General features: G+C 43.2%; 1 protein-coding gene across 1 annotated transcript in view; it reads left to right on the top strand.

Annotated features, from left to right (window-relative positions):
* Positions 1–16,248, top strand: part of DNER (delta/notch like EGF repeat containing) — a 293,762-nt gene that overhangs the window by 138,694 nt on the left and 138,820 nt on the right. The window contains exon 5 of the mRNA XM_019657048.1: positions 11,801–11,946. Coding sequence (XP_019512593.1) covers positions 11,801–11,946 — 146 coding nt within the window. The remainder of the gene's footprint in view (positions 1–11,800; positions 11,947–16,248) is intronic.

Raw genomic sequence — 16,248 nt, 5'->3', positions numbered from 1 at the left:
TAATGGGGAACTGTTGAAGAGAAGGATCTAATAAACACTTTCCTCCGGGAAAGTGAGGTCCCTACTGAAGTATTGGGTTGTCAGAAAAGTCATGACGTATTTTTTCTGTTTTTCGTTGCAAAAATGTGTCATGACTTTTCCGACAACCCAATATATTCATCTTAAATTGGCAGAAAAGAAGTCGTCCTTGCAGCACCTTCTCTGCCCGGCTGTCAGCACCTGGGAGAGTTGGTGAACCCTTCGGTCTTTGGTCACAGACCCAGAGATTCTGATTCGTTGGGTCAGGGTGGAGCCTACACGGCAGTTTGACATAAACTCTGTAGGGAATTCTGACTCCCTGCAGATTCTAGGCATTTGTGAGCCAGGTAGGAGAGGGGCTGAGTGGTGGAGACATTTCTGAAGCTGCAGAAAGTGGGGCAGATAGGTAAGGCTGTCTCTGAGCATCTAGAGGACAGAGGCCAAGGGTGTGTGTTCCCATGATGGGAATGCTAATATGAGCTAGAGATAGATAGCTTGACCAAACAGGCTGACGCTCAGTCAGTGTCTCCATACCTCCCACTTTTTCTCTCTCCAACTGTCGTGCACCGCTAGGGCTTCATTGCAATACATTGGCTAGTTCTATTTTTAGCGCTGAAAAATAAAGGTGTCATGCATAATTCAAGAGCAAATGCATCTCAAATTAGAAATCTCACCAAACGCTTGTAAATTCAGGTAACTTCTTTCATATGACCTTGAGTTACCAGACAGTCTTGTCGGTGGCCATTTAAATGTGGGATTTTGAATCAAAGCAGAGCAAAGAGATGTCGTAGAACAAAGGCAATTGAAAGACCATGTTCACAATGCTTGCAACAGCCAGGAAGGTAAACATGTTAATCAACAGCTTTTCATGCTAGCTCATCTCGAAGGCCTGATTCCCTGACTCCCTAATGTTTATAGTTATCCACAGCCCAATTATTGTGCATTTATAGTCTCCTGTTACCCTCCCATCAACACAGAGAAGCAATGAGTTATTTTGGCATTCATACTAATGCCATTAATCAGGATGCATTCATTGAGTATTAATGACTAGATGTGGTGGGCAATTGTGTATGAGTTTTACAGTAGTTCAGCAATTGATTTACTAGTATTTGATGAGTTGAAACTGTAGTCACGGAAGATTAAGTGATACAATTCCAACTGATTATGAAAAGGCGATCAAATAGACATTGAAAAAGAGAATTTAAATTGTATATTCTTTGTGAGCCAACAAAATTTCAAAGGAAAGTGCAAATTAATTTTCATGTTCTACCAATGGATATTCAGGAACTGGCATTAAAAACTGTGTCCAATTAGAATGTGGTGTTCATGTAAAATGATAATTTTTTTTTTTTGCTAAATGGAGATTACTTAATATCAGAAATAGGCACATGGAGAGATTTGACAGCCATACTTGTAAATTTTGCTTCAAAAAAGGATTTTATAATTTGAATATTTTTATACCACTATGTCCATTATATTGGCCAGTGCCTTGTATTTAATTGCTGGTTATACAATTAAAAATGTTTTTCAATTATATGAATTGTAGGCTCACCTGATATATATTATAACTTTAAGTAAAGCCTAGAACTTAGCTTTTAAAAGGAGAACCTAGGCGTGAATTATTCAAAATGACAGATAATAAAAGTCACATTATTATGAATGTGTAGTGTACTTTTATTTGGACATTATTTTTAAATTCTAGCAATAATTTTTAAAAGTAGCAATAATTTAAGAAAATTCCATTTCAAAGGTTTGACATGAGAGGGGGTGAGTTAGGGGATTTTCTAAATGACCTCCTCGCTTGCATCCTGGCCCTGCTCTTTTCTAAGGGGACATACTTTCCCAGAGCCTGTTCCTCAGGCTTACACAAGTCTAAGTTCCAGTTATGTCCCACTTTAAATAGATGTTGGTTTTTGATGTTGCTATTGATGATGGTGATGATGGTGTTGGTAGGGATGATGGTGGTGGTGGTGATGATAGGGGTGATCATAATGGGCGTGATGGTGGAGATGGTGATGATGGTGATGATGATGGTTGCTATGAACTGATGTTTGTGTCCCCGCCCGCCCCTAGTGTTGAAACCATAACACCCAATGTAAGGTGGAGCCTTTGGGAGGTAGTTAGGGTTAGATTAGATCATGAGGGTGGAACCCTCATTATGAGATTAATGCTCTGATAAGGAGATGAAAGGACCAGAGCTTTGTCTCCATCATGTGATTGTACAGCCGAAAAGCAGCTGTCTGTAACTCAGGAAGTGGGCCCTTCCCACAAACCTGACCGTGCTGGCAGTGGGAGCTCTGACTTGCAGCTTTCAGCACTGTAACAAATAAACGTTTGTTGTTTAACTCACCCAGCCTGTGATATTCTGTTATAGCAACCTGAACTGATGGAGACAATGGTGGTGATGAGGGTGGTGATGATGATGGTGGTAATAATTTATAGTCTTTACTATATGCTCCACTGTACTAAATGCCTTGCCCATGTTAAGACGTTTAATCATAACAACCACCATGGGAAATAGGTAATATTATTATCTACATTTCAGAGAGAAGGAATCCAAGGCACAAAGGCTGTAAGTAACTCTCCCAAAGTCACGGAACTGGTGAGAACTCAGGCCGTTTGGTGACAGAGCCTGGTATTATCTCCTATTACCCTCATGTTAGCACATGGGCCTGATCACTCCTTTTAGTATTTACTATAAAGTCACTAATCAGGAGACGTTCATTTGGAATTAATAAATGGGTATTGTGGACAATTACCTGTTTCTGTAATTTGAAACACACACAATGTACAGAATACATAAAAAGCTAGAATCAGATTACAGACTATACCTACGGTTAATGTGTACCTTTAGCCTGTCCCTCTATAATAAGAGGACTGACATTCGATAATTTTTCCTAAGCTGGTGCTCAGCGCCTTCCCACGCCTCCACTGTCTGATGTAAGGTGAGCCACCTTGATGGCCAACCCTGCTTTGTAAATAATAAGGAATAGAAAGCAGAGGGGGAAGTGATGGAGCTAGTATTTTGTGCGTTTGCGACATTAAATAGTAGCTAAATGGTGATTCCTTTGGTGCCTAGTGGTGGAGGTGGTGGGATGAGGCACAGGAGGAGGGATTTTATATAATCCTTCTGCAGGCCTGCGTTGGTTATGGCACAGTCTAAGCTGCTGTAATAGACAGACCTCAAATATAGTTCCAGGTTAATGTCTCCGTCATGTTGCAGCTTGGAGGCAGCTAGTCCTGGGCACACAGATTCCATCTCTGGATTCAAAATAGCTGCACAGCGGTCACCATCACTTTGGCATGTGAGACAGTGGAAAGGAAGAGAGTACAAAAGGAACACATGCTTAGTCTTCTTAAATGTACAACACAGGGTGCCACACATCCTGTCACCGAGTCCCTGAGAAGAGGCGTGCTCGTTAGCTGGTGGCCTAGTTCCCAGCAAAAACTCCACATTCTACTAAGGGAATGTGGGAGAATAGATGCCAGTGGGCATCTAGCAGTTACTCATATGGTACAAATGCCCAAGTTTTATTTAGGACAAATAGTTTAGTCTAATATTCAAGGAGAAAGGAGTGTGATAGGGTGAACACCTTTTTGAAAAAAATTAAAAATATCGCACCCTGGACTAGTCACCCTTATGATGGTTACCTTGCTGTGGGAATAGGTACTTCTTTTGGAAAAATGTGGAATGTCAGCCTAGCAACTCGCAATCTAAACTTTTTGGTTTATTTTTTAAGCCTCTGTTTAGATATTGAATTTTCAGTTTTCTCTGTAGGATGAATAGAGGGTGCTGCTGAGATGCTGATAAAGGTGGGAAGTAGTTTTTAAGGGCTGCTATATCTGACAGATTTGTTGAGGAAAAATATCAATCTATATTCAGGTGCTAGCAAGTAGGTTGTATTTTTTCTGTATCTCTCCACTATCTTTACAATTTGATAGAGAAAATACTATAGTCGACCCTTGAACAATGTGGTGGGTGTTAGGGGTGCCGACCCCCCACACAGTTGAAAATCCATGTATAAATTTTGAGTTCCCCAAAATTTCATTTGTCTTTTGGTATCCACAGGGCATTAATTCCAGCCCTCCCCCACCCCCCACAGATACCAAAAATCCATGGATGCTCAAGCCCCTTATATAAAATGGCGGAGAACAATTTGACAATTCAGTTGACTCTCTGAATCCTCAGATTCCCAGCCGTGGTTGTGAAACCCAGGGACATGGAAGACTGACTGTATATTTATTGAAAAAAAAATTGTGTATAAGTGGACCCATGCAGTTTAAACCCATGTTGTTCAGAGTCAACTGTACTTAACATATACTTTTCATAGTCATTTTGCCAGGTGTAACCTACCTGATGATTTCGATGAGTGACAGTGATAAAAGTATCTGGACAATTGCTGTTATGTGCCATTGTGTCTCCTAAATCAGAAAGCATTTTTGCCATACCTTACTCAGGAACCCCCAGGAAATGAGATCTTCCAAATGGGTAAATTTTCAAAAAAAAGAAAAACCAAAACCAAAAACCAAACCAAAACCAATTTACTGACTGCCTTATGCATCAAAACTTAAAAGTAAGCAAGCAAGCAACAACAAAACCCAGTCTTTACAAGGAAATCTAAAGAAAGATTTGTTTAGAAAAGGTAAAAAGACCTTGGATGAGATCCTGGGATGGCTGGTGTGGCCAGGCAGGTTCTCCAGTGAAAGAGGCATCGTGGCGTTAGCACACGGGTGGAGTAATAGCCTTGTTTAGTGCTCCATTTCCCCCTGAACTCCTGGGCTGCCGGCATTCTTCATTCGTGCGATGGAAGGACAGCTGAGATCAGTACAAAGAGGAGAGGCATCTGTAAGTCTTGCTTTAGTGTCATGCTGACCTGGAATTTATCTAGCTTCAACTTTGCTCCCTCTGTCCTGACGTTGTCAAAAGACAATTTGTTTCTCAGGTTTTGCTTCCCAAACCACAAGTACTGAGTCACAAATCCAGGGGGATCTGACTGGCTTAGTAAGCTTGGCACTTACCTCCATCCCATCTTCTAAAGAATCGGCAGAGATATGCCATCTCACTCCTGCTTCTGTGGAATGAGATGTAGGCATGGGGGTGTTTGCCTTCCCAATGCCCAAGTCAATGCAAAAACCCTGTGTCTCCCGCTTGAGCTGCAATCTGCGACGTTTCAGACCTTTCCTGCCTATCGGTGCCAGCCATGGGACTTCCTGGACGGTGAACAGGTTTTAGAGGTTCTAGGTTGGTGCCAAATGACTTCCCAGTCTTAATAGGAAAACCCACAGTCTGTTTCCAACACCTACTGCTCCAGTATTTACAGCCAGAACTTTTAGTTTGCACGTATGCTTTCCCTTTAACAAGAAAGAAAATGGTCTTTAGCGGAACCGCTGAAGTGAGAAATGCAAATCTCATTTGCTATTAATCCCAATGAGGTATTAACTACGAAGTCCATTTAAGACTCTTTAGTGTTAATATTAAAGAAGACAAGTGGTAAAAGCAACAGTTAATGGCCTGGAGCCAGCCGCGTCTATGCTCTGAGGCTGGGCCACTGCATTCCGGAGATGGTGACTGGACCCCTTTCAGCCGCGCTCAACTTCTCATTGGCCCCAAGGGAGGTGAGTTGGGCAAAATCACTGGTTTAAAAGGACTATAACCTGGCAGTACATTTTATTACTGTGTTAATGAGCACAGTGTGGGGCTGAGGGCTGGGCAGAGTGTTTGTATTTGTGAGAGTTGGGGGAGTGGGGACATAGGAGAGAAGGATTGAGGGGAGAGAGAAGGAAACCCAACTTTTATTTGTCATTATAACCAGTTACTTGAGGGTGTTAAGAGATCCCTGGATAATCTTTGGAGAAAGTTTTCCTTTATTACAGTTGTAAAACTCATTAGGGAAATCACCCAATTGCATTGCAAGTAGAAGGGGGCTTCCGAGAGCAATGGTGTCTCCCCGCCCCCTTCTCTCATCTCTTCCTTCCTTTCTGAATTTTGAGCGGAACTGAGTAGAGTCTTTCAGATGTTTTTCTTTGTCACAGACCACAGAAATCTTCTCTTTTCATATCAATCCCACGATGAAAAAATCAGAGTTGTTTCTGTTCCAGTTTTTTTTTCTTTGTTGCGGTAAAATACACGTAACAAAATTTACCATGTTAACCATGTTTAAGTGTACAGTTAAGTACATTCATGCCGTTGTGCACCGTCACCACCATCCATCTCCAGAACTCTTTTCATCCTGCAAAACTCTGTACCTATTAAACCACAACTCCCGATTCCACTCTACACCTGCGAACCGCCATTCTAGCTTCTATCTTTTAGTTTTTTTTTTTCTAGTATGATTCTGTTATGGTCTGATAACTACGCAAAACTAAGTTTATATTGTGCATATTGGTCTGTAAAGCTCGGTTCTGGACCCTATTCTCTCCCTAAGTATACATTTCCTTGTCCCACTGATTTAATACCGTCCATATTTAGATAAGGGCGAAATTTAAATCTTCAGCCCTGACATTTATAACTATCCATGTCCCATGTCCCACCACCAACTTGACTGCTCCATTTGGGGGTCTCATCAGTGCCTCAAATTAAATACGTTCACAGTGGAAATCACAATGCACTTGCCCACTGCCATGCCCACAAAGTGGCTTACACTACTTATATGTGATTTCTTCCTTTCTCTCACACCCTACACAAGTCTTCTTGGTTCTTCCTGCCAAATATGATCTTTGAAAAAGCATAAGTCATGTGTTACTATTCTGCTTCAGACTCTTCAGTGGATTAACATTGCACTTGGCATGGAATCCAGGATTCATCAGACCCCCTGTGATCGGGCCCTTCCTGCCTATCTGTCCTCATCAAGGTGCTGGCCATTGACAAAGTGACCTCCTCCACCTGACACACTGAGCTCCTCCACCTGACACACTGACCACTTCCACCTGACACAGTGACCTCCTCCTCTACCTGACACAGTGACCTCCTCCACCTGACACACTGACCTCCCCCACCTGACACACTGACCTCCTCCATCTGACACACTGACCTCCTCCATCTGACACACTGACCACCTCTACCTGACACAGTGACCTCCTCCACCTGACACACTGAGCTCCTCCACCTGACACAGTGACCTCCTCCACCTGACACACTGACCTCCTCCACCTGACACACTGACCTCCTCCATCTGACACACTGACCACCTCTACCTGACACAGTGACCACTTCCACCTGACACAGTGACCTCCTCAGCTATTTCACTGGCTCTTTCTCAGCCGTCAGGTCTTAACCTAAGCTACCACCTACTTCAGCGGTTCTCAACCTTCCCGATGCTGCGACCCCTTAATACAGTCATGTTGTGGTGACCCCCAACCATAAAATTATTTTCGTTGCTACTCTATAACTGTAATTTTGCTACTGTTATGAATCGTAATGTAAATATCTTTTTGTTTTCTGATGGTCTTAGGCGACCCCTGTGAAAGGGTCGTTCGACCCCCAAAGGGGTCGCGACCCACAGGTTGAGAACCGCTGTCCTACTTGGAGCTCAGTAAACACTTGCTTAAAGTTGAATGAATGAGCTCAACAATCCCTCCATCTCTATACTGCTCCCATCCCACCCCACAGCACCAATTTACTCGGAATGCATGAGCTGTCCATTTAGAGTGACTCAGTATTTCAGCCTCATAATCAGAATCCTAGACTTGGACTGTACACAATTATGATTTAAACAATCGCTTATTCATGAAAAATTTCCAAGAACTCTAATTTTACATTTGTTGTAGTTCGAATGAGGAGTAAAAGGTCCTGAAAATGAGAAGACGATGAAATGTCCTTTTGTCACAAAAGGTGTGAGAACCCCTGAAACTTTTAGTGGACCTCCGTTTTCTTTTCCCCAGTTCTGCTTTACTTGTTTTTCTGTATCAGTGTTTTCATTTTCTTCTGTCTCATGCAGTTTTTATCCTATGATTTGGTTTTTCTTTTCCCCACCGAGTCCCTCCTTCCTTCTTTCTCTCCTTTCTTTTATAAACCCCCTCTTTCTGTTTCTCCTTCTTGCTTTTAATGTCAGTTAGCTTTAAGTTGGAGTAACTTCATAGCCTCCAATGTGATATCAGTTCTTTGGGTTTTGAAAAGACCATAGGAAATGCAGATGTTGACAAAAGCCCACTCTGAAACATCTCTGTAAACAGAACCACAGCGTCCTCCTCAACCCAGCGTGGCTAGTTTTTGTCTCCAGTGGATCAGTTGGCCAGTGAATGTTAGAATTCTAAATATGAGAACCAGCTTTTCTATTCAGGTGTGTATCAGGAATGATGTTGTATATACTGATTTTGTACCATCAAGGAAGAGCAAAATCGTGACCATTTGTTCTGCGTGTCTTCTAAGTGTGTTAGAAGTATCCATCGGTGTGAGTACTGTGTCAAGGAAATCACACTGGCTTTTCAACAGCTCTCAAATGACCACCTATAAAGCCCCAAAGAACTTCTTTGTTGCTTAAGGAATTCTATTTCATTTCGAAGTCCTCCTCCGGCCCCTTTGTAAAGGGCACATCCCCCTTCCTCTTGGCACATGGGGTTTCCTGAGGGCTACTTGGCCTTTCCCCAGCTGCAGGTTGAGGGGAGTCAAATTGGACTCTATTGCCTTTCATTATGAGGAACTGGAAGCATTTTCACTTAGGCATGATCAAAGGGAGGTGCAAACAACTTACTGAAAGTATACCCTGACCTGGAAGGACTGTTCTCATCAGGTAACCGTATTTTGCTGAAAATAACATGCTTATCCTGTTGACTTTCTTTGGGGGATTAGATGACATAATTAGGAAGTGCGCGGTAATGTGTGACACACTGTTGCAAAGATTGATTTCTCCAGTAGTGGATTTTAGGGCCAAAATACTCACAGTCTTATTAAGTAAATAAAGCTAATATAGAAGCCTTTTTCAAAGTTGTGTCCAACAACTTCTGAGACCTGTGATGGGGGAGGAATATAAATGTTGTCCAAATAGCACAGTTGCCAGGGCTTTCAAAAATAGGTACATGAAATGTGCTTTCTGAGGTGCACATAGATGCCTCTAATTCAATGTGACTGTTACCTTAATAACAAAATTACTTTTGTGACTTAGATTAGTTTTTCTACCAGACCAGCAGTTCTTAACTGGAAGCAAGCACATGTCAGAATTACTTAGGGAGTCTTTTTCAAAACATGCCTTGCCAGGGGCCCATCTCAGACTATTGATTCTGGATAACTTGTGTTGGAGCCTGGAAATATGTACTTGGAAAAAGCCTCTGCAAAATTATGAGGCTTCTGGTTTTAGAATGAGCTAAGGACCCCTGCTCTCAACTGTGGGTTTGGTGGGACTCATTTTTGTAACCTTAGCATCTGATACAGTGCCTGGTTTGTAGATATGAGCTCAATAAATGGTCATTGAGGAAATGGAAGCAAATTATCTAGAAAACTATACCGTAAATATTTTAACTGCTCATTCTTTTGAATTTCTACCAACTAAGTAAATTTAATAATGGAACAGAATTTTCAAAATAACCTTTGGAGGGAGGCCTTTTCTACACAATTACAAAGCATTATGCCATCTAAATGCTTAGTAAGTAGACAAATGATATAGGTTTTTAGTAATTTGATGTGAAAGAGAACAAATCAAGGGTATGAAAAACACCTTTATAATGACTGATATCTGATTTCCCTCTATGGTTTTGTGTGTAAAAATGTCTTTTGGAACAAGAGCTCTGGCAGCGTCCCAACCTTGTATCAGGCTTTAGTTCTCTGTCAAGGCTAATCACAAGTCGATAAGCAATTTTTTCCTTAGTGAGCTGGAACTTATGCATTCAAATAACTGTCATTCTTCAAAGTGGGCACTCTGGATGATGAGATGTTCTGGAAACTTCTCTTCGGGAATTGCTGTTGCTCTTTGGGGCATATATGTACCTGTATGCTAACTTCCTACTTGCCACTCTCTTAAGACTTATCCTGGCCTTCAAGGAAGCTTCAGTAGAGGTGGTATGACCAGAAACCATCCAGGGCATAAAGTAATCGGGGACGTGTACATGATAGCATACATTGGAGCACAGATGGACATGGCTAGAGCTCAGAGGGGGCCCGGATATGAGGCAAAGCTCATGGATAAGGTGAGATCTGAGCTATGAGATGGGAGAAAGAGGAGGATCCCAGACAGTGGGGGTGTTGTGGAAACATTTACAGGGTTGGAGGGAGCAGGGTGTCGGAAGGCGGCTGGGAGGAGCTGGGAGGTGTCTCCGTAGTGGGGAACCATGATGGAGGAACTAGACGGCTCTGCAAAGGAGGCACCGAAACTGTCCTTTCCCTATGGTCCTAAAGCCAATGTACCATAAAGATTTCAATAGGAAATTCTAGGAAGAAAGCGACTAGCCTTGTGGATATAAAATACCACCGCATGTCAGACCAGCAGCATCTGCCTTGGCCCAGACGCCAGGAGACGTTGGTCTCCTAATTGAAAACTGGACGTTGGGACATGCCTCCGTTCCACTCCGACTTGCATTCATTTCCCATCATGACCTTGATGCTGGTGAACTGAACTGAATCGTTTGCTGCTGTTTTGAACCTTCCTTCTGCCTGTCAGTGCTCTCTGGCACTGATGTGGGACGCTGCGCTTTGCAGAGTCCTGGTCTCAGGATATGCAGAGCGAGGGGGAGCCTGCGTCTCATTGCCTGAGACAGCCTCATCTTATGCCTCTGTCCGGTTGCAGTCATGGAAAGCACCCCGTTTTTGATCTGAAAAGAGTCCCAGTTTTCATGATAAATTCAGTGGTCACCCTATTTTGGGGGTATTATTCTTACTTAACACATGAGGAAACGGGGGCTCAGAGAGGCATGGCTGTCTACGGTTACTTTCACCACCTTGTCTTGAGCACTTTTTATGGGTAATGCAGGAGTCTTTCTCCTGGGTGATGGAAGTGTTAATTACAAGGTGTCATTTTAAAATGAAAAATAACACGTGAACACAGGAGTTTTCTTATTAGAAAAAGAGACACATTCTTTGTGAAACAATTATATCACTGATGCAAAATACAGTATTTATGTCTTCATTCCAGTTGGAGGCTATTTATTCCATATTTATTGCTGTCTACTATGTACAAATGTTGCACTAGACATAAAGATCATTCAGTGCTAAATATGACACATCACGGATATGGAGATCAGTATTCAACTGTGATTGGTCCTGTTTTATTCGATGGTTAAAACTGTATAACTTAGATACTGTACAGTCTGATCAGTGATCAAGTAAGGTATTCCCTGATAAACCCAACACAGAATGTGGCCCCGCGTTGCACGCCAGCCTGTGAAAGCCCTGAGAGCTGCTCAGGCAGGCTGGCGATGGGGTGCGGCCTCGGGGACATTTAGTGCTTGTGACGACGCCAGGGAGCCAGAGGAAGAAGAGCTGGGAGGTGCAGCCAGGTGGCTTCCTGGGAGAAGTGGGTTCAAATCAGAGAAGCTGAATTCTAAGATGGTAGAGAAAGGATGGAGTCGAGAGACAAAGGTGCCCCCAGAGGGCAAGGGTGGGAACGAAGCAGAAGGATCTAAGGTGGTGACGGACGTGCCTGGCGCCCCTTTTCCTGGGCCTTAGGTGTCTCTCATGTCTTACAGGCCTGAGGCTCGAATGGCCACCGCGTGTGCTTCGTTCCTTTGCCTGACTGACTGCTGCTTGTTTTGTTGGCCAGACTCGAATGCTGTGTGAGCTCACTCTAGAGGTCTTGTGAAAAGAACACTGGTAACACTCAACTTGACATTTCCCATGTGTCCTGTTTTCCTTTAGGTTTTGTGAATGATTCGGTTACTAAATCAATTGTGGCTCTGCGCTTGACTCTGGTTGTGAAGGCCAGCACCTGTGTGCCGGGGGAGAGCTACGCGAGTGACGTGGAGTGTTCAGGAAAGGGAAGATGCACCACGAGGCCATCAGAGGTAAGGGGACAGTGGGCAGCTTTAAAATATATGTATATATATTTACATAAATGTATTAAAGAAAGCCCTCCAAATTTCTGGTTTCAATTATGTATTAGTATGCAACATACAGATACATAAATCTCCATATAATTTTTAAAGTAATTATAATAAACCTGTGCTGTGCTAGACCTTTTTGCTTTGGGACGAGGTAGGGATTTTGTGAGAAGTAGCAGCCATCATATCTGGTAGCAGAATCAAGAGAAATGGAAGAACGAAAAGGTAAGCACTGGGTCATTTACTTCCCAGTTACTACATAATTCCATCCTTAGACTTTGCATTTCCCCGGCGCTGATAACAGTAACAGAAGTAAAAGTAAGAGAAGGAACCGAGAAGAGGCAGGGATGAGAAGGCTGACGTCAGTTTTTGATTTTTGTGGACCAGCGTTATCAGCGCTATGGACGACCTGAGCCTATTCCCCACTTTCTTCAGTAGCTCAGGTCACGGGGGTCTGAGGCATAGAGCAGGGGCCGCGGACTGTTCCCCCTCCTCTTTCTGGTTAGCGACGGGGCCCAGGATCTGACCAGCAAAGGACCGTAGCAGCCTCTGAGGCTAATCACCGTCAGTATAGGCATCCCTTAAAATGCTGGCAGGTGGACTCCAGGCTCCATCTGAGCAGACGAGGGACACTGTACCGCGTGCAATGGGGCCTGTCCCACCAGGGCACATCTGTCCCTCTTACCATTGCTATTTCTGTCTCCAGCATTCTTTCCTCCATTTTCCTCTCCCCAGTTCTACACATTTTCTGTTGGAGTTTGTGTTATAAGGGAAAACGGGTCTCTGAATAGAAAAAGAGCCTGATTTGTTTTAGACTAGTTATAAGCGTAGCCCTGGTAAATTTTCTTTGGTGATGCCTCCTTGTGGTAACATCAGCATATTCAGTAATAGTGCACTTGGGCAAGTGGAAGGAATGGGGCTGACAAAAGGAACTCTGCTCGGGCCACCTTGGGAAACCCGTGATTTTGATGTTTTAGGGGGAATATTGTAGTCGCTTAAATAAACCACTTTTCTGTAAGATATCCCTTGTAGGGGCAGAATGTGGTCAGAATGTAAGAAAGCAGTGGGACTAATAGTTTCTGCTAAATCTTTGAAAAAGAACACAAATGTAAACCAAGGCCAAAACAAAACCCCTGGGAGAGAGGAGAGTGTCTGGTGTAAAGCCAGGAGGTGATGCATGAGGTTTTCTGTACTGAGCGGAGCTTGCTCCGTGGACCCCACTTCCTTTTATCTCGGCCAACTTGGACCCATCTCTCCTCTCTCTTGAGGAAAGGTTCATTTATCAGTTTATTTTATGGAAAAAAAGAAGGATACTGTGTTCTTCCGTGACAGTCAAGACCAGAGTGCAATAAGTTGAGAAAAGACGAGGAACGAGTGGAAGAATGCCAGACCTTCCCAGTGACACTGCAGCGAGGAGACAGCGGTCTTCCCCAAACTCTCTTACTATTCCGGGTGAACAATTCTGAGGCCTGATCAGCCCGCAAAAAGATCATATCGGCGAAAGAGAAGTGTCTTCAACGAGGGACAGAGGGCTCTTCTCAGAATTTTGGACTGACAGAGGGGTTAAGAGTCCTTGTGAGCTTGGCGTTATAATGGGTGACCCTTCTGGGGAACCGCTTCATCCATAAAGTGGTCACCATATTATCTTCAAACGCACACGTTGCTGAGGCCATGCAGCTCTTACATGGGTATCATCTGCATGAAAGCTCTAGCTAAGAGGCTCTGCCTGCTGGTTTAGATGGACTCATTGAAAAGGCTGTAGAAGTATTTAGCACCTGGCAGGTAACTTGGCAAACCTTGCCAACGTGCTTTGTGTTCCATGGAAAAATGACTCACAGGCCTTAGTGAGGAATCCATGCTCCTTTTAGCAGATCATGGCAGAGGAAACACAACTTCATTACGTGCGCCGGCTCCTCTGAAGAGATCTGAGTGTCCCTCCCTGAGATGACACCTCCTTCCACTGCCCCTACCTCCCAGATCCACGCAAGATGCTTCTAGAGTATTGAGCCTCTACTGTTGTTGATTCTGTAAAGCCCCCGTTTACCTTCAGTGACTTTAAGAAAATTGTGTCCAGTCGTCTTATCCGAGCCATTGCAATTACCCCTGGTGACTCTAAGGCTGAAATTACCTTGTCCATTTGTAGACCTACCACATTGTTATCTTGGAGAGAAACATCTGAAGCCAGTCCTACCTACAGTTCACAAAAAGATGGTGGGAGTGCAAGTAGAAAGGTGGTTCATTGTTTTTGTGTCTATTAGAGTTCCGTGGCTTTTCATGATTGTTGTCATGATTTATGAGTAGTTTGCTAACAATAAAAGACTTTTATTATCAAGTTTGTTTCTTTTTTTTTAACCTTTCCTAAAATTAGAAGTTACCTAGTCCAAACCTCCACTCAATTTAAGAATCCACTCCATAATAGAAAACAAAAAGAACTATATTGTGGTTTCATTTTATGGTTTCTAATCATTTTTATATCATTTTATTAGATCATCCATCAAAATAAAAGCAATTCTGTTACTTCCCCACTGCTCTCATTGGGTAATGGAACTCATTTCTTTTCTGTCAGATGTACTTTGGCTAGAGGATATTTCACAGTTCCAAGCTGACGGGTGGTTTGCGATAACGCTTAAGCTCGCTGTTCTTTGTTATCGCACGATCCTGGGAAGGGCTTTTCAAATGTTTACTATAGCACTGCGAGGAGCTCTCTATTTTTAAAAACTGATTTTGGTACGAGGCTTGATTCTCATGTTTTTTTTTTTTGCCTTATAAAAAATTTCATTGTTGTCCACTACTGCTCTTTGAACTTTGTCACAAGGGTTGGCTCCTGTCTATGTGATGATTCCTTAGTTATCTTAAGGTGAGTGTCAGGGAGTCACCCAGGGCTCTTCGCTGGTGTGGGCTTTAAGCTTTCTTTAGATCCAACTAAGTTCCATGGACCCTGTCTCTCAAGAACAAAAGATGTGTATGAGTCAGGGTTCTTCGGAAAAAAAGAACCAATGGGAGATATATATTTAAGGAGATTTATTTTAAGGAATTGGCTCTTTGTGGGTCCACTCATTGTGGAGTTTCCATGAGTCCACAATTTGATGGAGGGGAGGCTGGCGGGCTGAAGGCTCAGGAGAGTTGCAATTCGAGCACAAAGGTGAACCAGGGATTGCTGATGTTGCAGGCAAGTCCAAAGGCCGTCTGCTGGGAGAATTCTTTCTTGCTCAGGGGAGGTCAGCCTTTTCTTCTATACAGGCCTTCAATGGATGAGATGAGGCCCACCCTCATTATGCAGGGCAATCTGCTTTACTCAAAGTTCACTGATTTCAATGTAAACCTCGGCCAGAAACACCCCTACAGAAACATCCAGAATAATGTTTGGCTGGATATCTAGGCACCGTGGCCCAGGCAAGTTGACATATAAAATTAATCATCAGAAGATTTTTCTCTTCAAGTCATTATTGCGCCCTTTCTACTCAATTGCATACCTTGCCCACAAAATTAAAGGAACAGTTTTAAAATTTAGTTTGTCTAAGATTTGCCTGAGGCCCTTGACAAAAAGTCACATTCCAGCCCCTCACTCAGCTTACGATGCCTACCATTGGGCAGCCAGGCGATGCTGATGCAAAAGTAGACCGAGGACCATTGTTCTGGACATAGGAGCAGTGCCTGTCATCTTCCCATTTTTGCTGATTCCCTAAAGCAAATACACAACATCTTTTTCTTCAGGGATTTCATTGTTAATAATTTCAAGGTCATGTGGAATGAATGGAAAAAAGGTAAATGCTGATAAGTGATACAATGGTTCAATACATATCCCAAAGCTTTCTAATATAGCCCTGGTTTATATTGATAGGTAAATGGGTCAGGCCTCCATTCTATGAAGGTTCCTTAGAAGTCTCTCTAGCTCTTGCCTTAGGAATCTACCGCCCTTAGGCTATTTGGGTTGGCTGTAGAGCTGACTACTCAGACTTTGTTCTGGGAAAGAACTGAGCAGGCATCATGGCTGGGAGCCATTCTTAGTCCCATCTAGAGCCTGTGTCTTAATTCTGTCTGCGGACATGGGCCTGCACCTGAGAAAAGCATGAGCATGTTGGGCTCCTGAAGATTTCTGACCTTCTGTTACCTCCTTCCCTGCTCTTGGAAGCCAGAGGCTCAAGCTCTAGGAAGTCCTGGTCCTCCTACGGCCGAGGTCTTCTGGTTGGGCTTGGCTTGTTGGAAGTAAATCACTGACTCGAACTAGTTGCTTCGTCCATCTCTCAATAATACCCATAACACCTG

This window comes from Hipposideros armiger, unplaced genomic scaffold (genome assembly GCF_001890085.2).
Source record: "Hipposideros armiger isolate ML-2016 unplaced genomic scaffold, ASM189008v1 scaffold_273, whole genome shotgun sequence".
Lineage (NCBI taxonomy): Eukaryota > Metazoa > Chordata > Mammalia > Chiroptera > Hipposideridae > Hipposideros > Hipposideros armiger.
This window is presented reverse-complemented; position numbering and strand designations above follow the sequence as displayed.